We start from the raw sequence: 8,707 nt of genomic DNA on the forward strand, positions 1-8,707 counted from the left end.
TGTTTGGAACATAAGACCAAACAAAACACGCACCCCACACTGCCTCCCTCTTTTCTCTGTGCATATTCAAACCCTAATCCTCTAACCAACACACACAAACGTGGAGCATAACTTCATTTTCTTCATTTCTCTCTTTCAAGAAGACCCAAATACCCACACCACAAAACCACTCCCTCCCTCTCTCTCAAATCCGGCGACTGGAGGTGATCTCCGGCCGGTTATTCCGGAGAGTAGAACGAGAAGGAGATCGGAGAGAAGGAGCAGGAGAGAGAGAGAGACGGCGAAGGGTTTCGGCGCCGCCTCGGCGACGGCTGTGGCGGTGGATCTTGACGACGGCGGCTGTAGCCGCCGGAGATGACGACGGCGGTGGCGGTGGCGGTGGTCGCTGTTTCAGGTTAGTGGTTCTACTCCGTTCATGTTCGGGTCTCAATTTGCTTTAATTTTGGGTTCACTACAGTGGAGGAGCTCTCGGGTCAGGATTCGGGAGCTCGGGTCAGATTCAAGTATGGTTCAGTTTCAGTTTTGGTGGTGTTTCAGGTGGTGGAGTACTGGTGTTTCAGATTGTGGGTAGTTCTCAGATTTTAGTTCGGGTCAGCCGCGGTTCGGGCTTCAGTTCATCAAGTTCAAGTTTTGGTTTTTGAGCTGTAACTAATGGTCCTGGAATATTAACGTCTGTGCTAGAATATGACAACAAAATTATGGATAACTCCTTTCTTAGCCACTTATCACCCAGGGAGGAGATGACAATTGCAAGGTTTTGTTTTAGATAAATATTGAAAATTAAAAATCGAGATAAATGAAAAATGTAGTAATATCGGAACTGTTTAGTGGGCGCTTTTTTTCTAATCGAATCGTCGTTTTGGTTGTGTTACGACTTTATTTTTACATTTTATTTAAAGCTTGCTATGATATTTGTCGAAATCGTGACAAAGTTAACTTATACCGACTTAATTCCCTTCACATCCCCATGGCAACACACGGTCATAAAACAAGTATAATATTATGTAATCAATGGCGTATTTAACATAATTACAAAAACATTAATGTTGAAAACCAATTATAGAAAACAAAGCATAACATACATATTTCTTTTCAACACAATTATAAGAAACCAATGGCGTCTATGGAGAACCTGCATTGGCGTTTTTAACATAATTACAAAACTTTACCAACTGTGTAATGAAGCGAACCAATAACATTCAAATTCCCGCGCAACGCGCGGGGTAATAAACCTAGTTTATATATATTAAAAATAGAAGCTAATGAATAGTAATTTTAATATTATAATAATATATCGTTTTTAATACGTTTATTATTTTAATATTATAATAATAGTTATTTCCTTTACTTTTTAACTTTAATCATCTTTTTAATATCACGGGTTGGGATAAGCTTGGTGTCAACCGGTATCGAGCCAGTACTGGTATCGAAAATACCGGTACGGAGTTGTTCGGTATCGGTATATGAAGGTAAAAACCGACACTAATACAGAAAACACCAAAAGTTGGTGCCGAATTGATATTGGAAATCTTTTGGTTCGGGAAATTCAGTGCTGCTACCCGGTACCATTTGCTCATCCCTGATCACGGGTACCGTACGAACAACAATGGTAACGTACAACTTTTTTTTTTGTTGATTTTCTTCAACTTTTCTTTTTTTCTTTTTTTTGTTTCAGGGGTAGGGATGAGCTCGGTGCCAACTGATACAGTATCGGTACTGATATCGAAAATACCGGTTACGGTACCGGTATATGAAGGTAAAAAACGGTAGTGAACCGGCACCAGGAACGCCAAAAGTCGGCACTGAATTGGTACTTAAGATCTTTCGGTTCGGCAAATTTGGTACCGGTACCCAGGACCATTTGCTCATCTCTGACCACGGGTTTTATACGAACAACATCATTACCATACAACTTTTTTGGTTGATTTTCTTTCGGTTATCTTTTAGTGTTTTTTTTTTCTACATTTTTCTTTTTATTCTTGTTAGCAGTTCCGTTCGCAACGCGCTCGTAGTGATTTAAAACACAGACTAAATGACAAAAGAAATTTTAAACCTAGTTTCCTTAATGAACGAACACGAACAATATTTTATTCGTGTTTGTTTAGTTCATTTACAACCTAACATGTAATATATGAGCCGACGTGGCAAGGCTGTGATGAACCATATCAGTCACTTTATCATCACCCCTTCCCCCCTTCAATAGTTCAATCTGGAATATTATTTTCTTTCTGAACAAGATATATTCTAGAGAATTCAAATTCAAATCATTTCTCAAACAAATTCAATATCAGATCCAAATCTTCTAATCATCTAATTTCTGACTTCTAATCAAGTGTCAGGTTCGTCTTATGTGCCCTAATTAATCTTTTAATAGTCGATCATTGATCAGACGCGTGATTCGTTCATTTTCGATCCGCAGATTTTGTATCGATTCGCTGATAACTGAGATATGATTGATGATTTGACGTCTGTTTGTGGTTTCAATTTGTGAGATCGTTATATGATTCCGGTTGCAATTGATGATTTGCAGGTGACAAGATGAGTGAGGTATTTGAAGGTTACGAACGCCAATACTGCGAGCTTTCGGCTGGATTGTCGAAGAAGTGTACCTCTGCTAGTCTTCTTGATGGAGGTGAGTCAAAACCCTAATTTGATTGTCATTTTCCTTGTTATAATATGTTTTGTATGACCTAGAAACTATACGGTTAATATCGGTGATATATCAGTTATATCGGCCCCTAGTAAAATATCGGTGTCGAATATCACTCAGAATATCGGTACCGATAATATCGGCGATATATCACTGAATTACTAGTGTTAAATTGCTATATATATAAATTCTTCAATATATTAAAATTACCGATATCCCACCGAGATAACCTATATCTCAAATATCGGTCATTGATTGATATCCGATATTTTACCGCATTAAATGCATAGCCTAGAAATATGAGATGATATACAGTTCTAAACATAATTGTTTACCATCAATTGCCATGTGGATTGAGATTCTCGAAATAAGCAATAAGCTGCTTCCTTGTTCTTCAGTAATATTCTTTTTGGCCTACTCTGATGAAATATATGTTTTTCCCTTTTAACTGTTATCATGCTGTGGCTTTTGGGGATGATGATGCATTTTTCTTCACTTGCAGAGCAAAAGAAACAGAAACTTTCTGAAATAAAAGTTGGACTCGAAGAAGCTGAATCTCTGGTATCGTACTGTCCTGTAGTTGTTGTGAAATAATTTCTAGTATATGTGACACGGATTGATGTAATCTTGAACATTGGTCCAGATACGGAAAATGGACCTTGAGGCAAGAAGCATGCAGCCAAATATGAAGGCCGTGCTCCTTGCTAAACTAAGGGAATACAAATCTGATCTGAATAATTTGAAGAGTGAAGTTAAACGACTTTCTTCGACCAACTTAGATCAGGCTGCTCGAGATGAGTTGTTAGAGTCGGGAATGGCTGATGCAGCAACCGTATGCTTACTAATTTTGTTTCTTATTCCATTCATTTTTTAGAATATTAAAGGTGTTTGCCTTAGAAATGTTATCTTTTTTACTTTAATGCCACAGGTTTCAGCAGATCAAAAAGCAAGACTACTTATGTCGACAGAAAGATTGAACAAAACTAGTGACAGAGTGAGGGACAGTAGAAAGACAATGTTGGAGACTGAAGAGCTCGGGGTTTCTATTCTCCAAGATCTAAACCAACAACGACAGTCTCTCTTGCATGCCCATGGAACAGTATGTCTATATACATGTGTTGTATATTAGAGTTAATTACATTTTTTTGTCCCTGCGGTTAGTTTAAAAATTGCCCATTAGTTTAAAAATTGCGAAAACGGTACCGGTACTTTCACTTTTATAACAATTACAGTCCACCTCACCTAACACCACCCATTTAACCTGCACGTGCCAAACACGTAGTCTGACTAATGGGTTAAATGGATGGTAATTGTTACAAAAGTGAAAATACTAGTATTGTTTTTCGCAATTTTTTAACTAATGGATTGTAATGGTTATTTTCAACAAACCACATGGACAAAAAACGTAATTAACTCTATATAGTATTACGAAAAACTTCGATATAACGAATAATTTGATTTTTTTAATAAATTAAGATGTTGTAAGAAATGAACTAATGAAGAAGATACATGTTTATTATCTAGCTAATTTTGTTTAATTTGGGATAAACCATAAGTCAAATAAAAAAGTAAACGTGTTGAAATTGTCTTATATATTGGACACTGAAACCGATGGTTTGCCTTTTTACATTTCAGCTTCATGGAGTCGATGACAACATAGGCAGGAGTAAGAAGATTTTGACCAACATGTCAAGGAGGATGAGCAGGAATAAGTGGATTATCGGTTCCATAGTTGCTGCACTTGTTCTTGCCATCATCATGATCCTCTACTACAAGTTGAAGTAGTATATCAAGTAAGATTGATATATTTGATGCTCCAATTTTTCACCAACCCCTTTGTTGGTTATGTTTTGCTGCGAGACAGCTTTTCATTGTATTATCGTGTCGGCCTTTTCATAATGGAACACGTTTTTCTTGTTTTCTGGCTCATGTTGTAATCGGTTGAGTATTAATTCTATTCGACAGGTATTATCTGCTCTTGTGATAATGGCAAATGGAGTATTTTCTAGTAGGTCCTATAAGTTATAGACAACATCATCAAAGCCAAACCATGTTATATTTTTGTTAAGCAAAACACCCTTCCAAATAATAATAGATACAAAACCACAAGCATTTTTACAGGCTTTGTACACAAATCTTTACACAGAAAAATGGTATCCTGATTTGCAATTTGACTTGTCAAGCGTGATAACTCACACTAGTTTCTTTGCGCGTTCGTTCTTGAATCTGCTATAATCAGCGAGCAAGCTACCATTCACTTTCTCCTTCATGTTCTCCACTAATCGCTTCAAAACCTATAATCGAAGTATTAGTTATTCCAATTGGAGATGGTGGTTTTTGACCCACTTACTTTGGAAATGTTTTGATTTGGTTGTTTATTAAACTAAACCGGGAAAATGAAGTTGAAGGTCTAACCGTCTCTGCAACATCTCGGCGAACATCCTCTGGAATCAAAGAAAGTACAGGAGGTAAGTCGAACGTTATGCTCATCGAGAGCTGGCCTTTAAGTCGACTACGGTTTCCTTGTCTAGATGGGTACAATGCCCCTTTGACACCAAGAGAGAACTCTGATGGTTTGACAATGTCTTCCAGCCCAAGAAGCTCCCACCTTACCTGCATAACAATAACTTATATAAACAGGAAACTGATAATTCATAAGGCTAATGAAGACAGGACTCACGATGTCGAGATCAAGAACTTTGGTGACTTGTGGTGGAACTCCGGTTGGGTAGTCGTATCCATTTGATTTACACCTCAACCGCATGTCGATCACTGGATTACACGTCAAGAAGAAGAACTGTATAGGTAACATATGTACTCTCCATTCTTCCTGTGTAAGATTCACTCACATTATCAGTTTCCTTTACACATGTGATATAATTCACCTAAATTAATAAAATCGAACATGAGTTCCAAAATCTCCTAATCTAGTTTCCATAACAATTCACTTTACCCATGAGGAGGAATTCAAGGATGGTTGCTCCAGTGAAGATTTCCTAGGAGGTCAACCATCCTGGTACTACTCGCACATGAGCACGCTTAACTGTGGAATTCTGATGGTATCCACAGCCAAAGCGTCCAAACTGATATTCCTTGGGAACACATCTCTCCGGTCTACTGCCAATGTGGCATTTGTCTAGAATCAGACATGGCTCTGATATTCGAAATGAACCCAACATCTCTCCTGTCCACTACCTATGCGACATTTGCCTAGAGTGTTACGGTTATAATCCAATGTGGCATGTGTTAAATCCTACAATCGAATTGTTAACTTGTTTCGATTTTTAATTCTAATTGTAGCTAACAAAAACAGTTATCTAATTCTTCTACACATAGTGAAGTGCAAGATAGGAGAACAGGATACATACATGGTTAAGCTGCTGGCTTCTACGCTTATCCGGAAAAATGGCCTTAAACACTCTGGGCTTATCCTCCAAATACTGATCAAACGAAGCCTATAAACAAATTCAATTTCCAGATCTAAAAACACAAACTCACATAAACAAACACAAACACAGAATCAGTACACAATTACGTCAGGTGATTCATATAGATACACATCAGTCGCAAGTCTGGAAGTGTAGGTGGAAGCATTCGACAATTTGCAAACAAATCTCCGAAAATTTGGCGACTCCGATCGCTTGAATTTCGGCCAATTTTGCTTTGAATCTCCTCCGGCAATAGCATTAAATGTGATTTTTGAGAGAGTATGGTGGTGGTATGTGAATGGAAGAACTGCCATGTGTGAGAGAGAGAAGGATTATTGGTTATGTTTATGTGAATGCATTTAGGGTTGGTTGAGAGGGAGAGGCTGATGGAGAAAGTGGTCGGAGATGACAGTTACAACCATTATCTTTGTGGAGCTGAGGTGGCAGTTTGTTAGTGGATGAGGAGGAGCTAAAGTGAGTGAAATTTTGGTAGATAATCACTCTCATTTGGAGTCTTCCTCTCCAAATTTTAATGATTTATTATTTTCCATCATAATCTCTGTCTAACCCATCTAAGAAATATGGTGTGAGATAAAAATTATTACTTCTTTTATATCGCGCGTTGCGGCGAAACCGAGTAAAACAAACGTGATTTGAAAATAAAGCATGTTGTTTAGAAAGTCAAACCATTAGAATGATTTAGTTTATTATCGTACCGTTTATGATACCAAATAAATATTTTATTTTGAGTACAACTTCATTTTTAACAAAATTTATAACGGAATGTTAGGAAAAAAAATCAAACACAACTACGTACTTAAGTTTTTAGAAAAAAGTTATAAACATAAATTATTAAAGAAATATCAAATTAATTGATAAATTAATATATGTTAAAAGAAGAAAAAAAACAATTATTAAAAAAAGGTAAAGAAAATATATGTTCAAAAAAGAAAAATATGTTATTAAAAGTAAATATAATAATAAGCTATTATAATATATTAAATAATAAAATAATAAAAAACTATATATTATTATAAAAATAAAGTTACTATTTATCATCTCTCGTTAACAATATACATACATACATATATATATATATATATATATATATGTATGTATGTATGTATGTATATATATATATATATATATATATATATATATATATATATATATATATATATATATATATATATATATATATATATATATATATATATATATATATATATATATATATATATATATAGGGTAAGGTTCATGCGAGAACCACCTTTATTGCGAGAACCGCGACAACCAATGTGAACACAAGCTAAAATAGCTAAAAAAACCTAAAAAAACCCTAAAAAAACCTAACACCCACCCCCCCACCCCCCAAAAACCTAAACCCCCCCACCCCCCCCCCCCAAAAAAAAAACCTAACCCCCCCCACCCCCCCAAGCTAAAATGCTAAAAACTAAACCCCCCAAAAAACCTAAAAAATCTAAAAAAATAAAAAAAAATCAAAAAAAATCTAATTTTTTTTTTACTATTTTTTATGTTCAAATCGCTACTTTTAGTAGCCAAAAAAAATATTTTTTTTTTAAAAAAAAATATTTTAAAATTAAAATTTTTTTTTTTGATACTAAAAGTAGCGATTTTTATATAAAAAATAGTAAAAAAATAAAAAAAATTTTTTGGGTGTTTTTTAGATTTTTTTAGGTATTACTGTTTGTGTTCACACTGGTTCTCGCGGTTCTCGCAATAAAGGGTGGTTCCTAACGGATCTTTGTCCTATATATATATATATATATATATATATATAAAATTCGAATTTTTGTGTCCAATAATGTGTTAACACGTGTCATTTGATTACACGTGGCATCTATAATAAATAAAGGACTAATTTTGACAAACCTTGAAAGTATATAAATTCGAGGGTTATAAATATCAACAAGGGTAAGTGTACTGTATAGTAACCCTAAATAATGCTTGTACCTTCAAACGAATAAATCATAGATCATACGGAAGCGAAACACGGAAGAAAGTGAGAGATTACGAACTACAGGGGTTAACTGTGTCAACATGTTTAATTATACCTCTGAGTGACCCATTAACGTTCCCAAGGCTTTGTAACAGTATTATACACTCACTAGAATATACTGTATAAATTCCGCGAAGTTCCGTCTTAAAACGAGAAAGTTATACTCGAATTCGTATGAGAAGGGTTAAAAGCGTCAACAGTGAAAGTTAAGGCTTTCCAAATAATTAATGAACTAACTGGGGACTTTATAATGCGGGTAAATAACACGAGGCCCCTATCGGTAAATAACCGAGGGCCAAACCGCAAAGTTACCCCTTCAAACCCGAAAGGTCAGGTAAATCATTACGAAAGATTTCGTTATTAATTACCGGATTCTGATAATCATTACGAAAGATTTTAAAAATCTGAAAAACAGACCTCTCGCGACCCGCGTGAAGGTTAGGCTTAAGTTGAGGCGGGCCGCGAGCCTCCTCAATTACGCGTCTGATTTCTTAAACTCAGGCGACCCGCGTAAAAGTGCATGGGAACTCCCATGCGGGTCGCGTGGAACGCCCAGATGCAGAAAGTTGATGTTTTCTTGACTTTTGGGCATTATGAACGATCAATCTC

The 8,707-nt window shown here is 35.9% G+C and overlaps 2 protein-coding genes and 1 long non-coding RNA gene across 4 annotated transcripts; 2 read left to right on the top strand and 1 right to left on the bottom strand.

Moving 5' to 3' along the window:
• On the top strand, positions 1-911 carry LOC110910169. The gene is made up of 2 exons (XR_002575915.2): positions 1-394; positions 458-911. It is a non-coding gene; the product is annotated as an uncharacterized LOC110910169 (long non-coding RNA).
• Positions 912-2,162: 1,251 nt separating this feature from the next.
• On the top strand, positions 2,163-4,658 carry LOC110912295 (vesicle transport v-SNARE 11). The gene is made up of 6 exons (XM_022156984.2): positions 2,163-2,339; positions 2,531-2,632; positions 3,153-3,211; positions 3,294-3,482; positions 3,579-3,749; positions 4,286-4,658. Exons 2-6 carry the CDS (start codon positions 2,539-2,541, stop codon positions 4,433-4,435), a joined length of 663 nt encoding a protein of 220 aa, XP_022012676.1. The 5' UTR covers positions 2,163-2,339; positions 2,531-2,538; the 3' UTR covers positions 4,436-4,658.
• A 29-nt stretch (positions 4,659-4,687) lies between these two features.
• Positions 4,688-6,582, bottom strand: LOC110912293. 2 transcript variants are annotated; one of them, XM_022156982.2, is made up of 5 exons: positions 6,186-6,582; positions 6,019-6,105; positions 5,331-5,480; positions 5,066-5,263; positions 4,688-4,944 (listed from the first exon to the last, which is right to left on the bottom strand). In XM_022156982.2, exons 1-5 carry the CDS (start codon positions 6,390-6,392, stop codon positions 4,843-4,845), a joined length of 744 nt encoding a protein of 247 aa, XP_022012674.1. In that variant the 5' UTR covers positions 6,393-6,582; the 3' UTR covers positions 4,688-4,842. The 2 variants fall into 2 exon arrangements, with proteins under 2 accessions (XP_022012674.1, XP_022012675.1); XM_022156983.2 differs by having other exon boundaries at positions 4,707-4,944; positions 6,019-6,090.
• Positions 6,583-8,707: the final 2,125 nt, after the last annotated feature.

Source organism: Helianthus annuus, chromosome 15 (genome assembly GCF_002127325.2).
Source record: "Helianthus annuus cultivar XRQ/B chromosome 15, HanXRQr2.0-SUNRISE, whole genome shotgun sequence".
Classification (NCBI taxonomy): Eukaryota; Viridiplantae; Streptophyta; class Magnoliopsida; order Asterales; family Asteraceae; genus Helianthus; species Helianthus annuus.

Coding starts and splice junctions, on each gene's coding strand:
- LOC110912295 (XM_022156984.2), top strand. CDS start 2,539: ATGAGTGAGGTATTTGAAGGTTACGAACGCCAATACTGCGAGCTTTCG. Junction 2,633..3,152: donor TGCTAGTCTTCTTGATGGAG/GTGAGTCAAAAC, acceptor CTTCACTTGCAG/AGCAAAAGAAACAGAAACTT. Junction 3,750..4,285: donor TCTTGCATGCCCATGGAACA/GTATGTCTATAT, acceptor TTTACATTTCAG/CTTCATGGAGTCGATGACAA.
- LOC110912293 (XM_022156982.2), bottom strand. CDS start 6,392: ATGGCAGTTCTTCCATTCACATACCACCACCATACTCTCTCAAAAATC. Junction 6,106..6,185: donor ATCTATATGAATCACCTGAC/GTAATTGTGTAC, acceptor ATTTGTTTATAG/GCTTCGTTTGATCAGTATTT. Junction 5,264..5,330: donor AAGTTCTTGATCTCGACATC/GTGAGTCCTGTC, acceptor ATTGTTATGCAG/GTAAGGTGGGAGCTTCTTGG.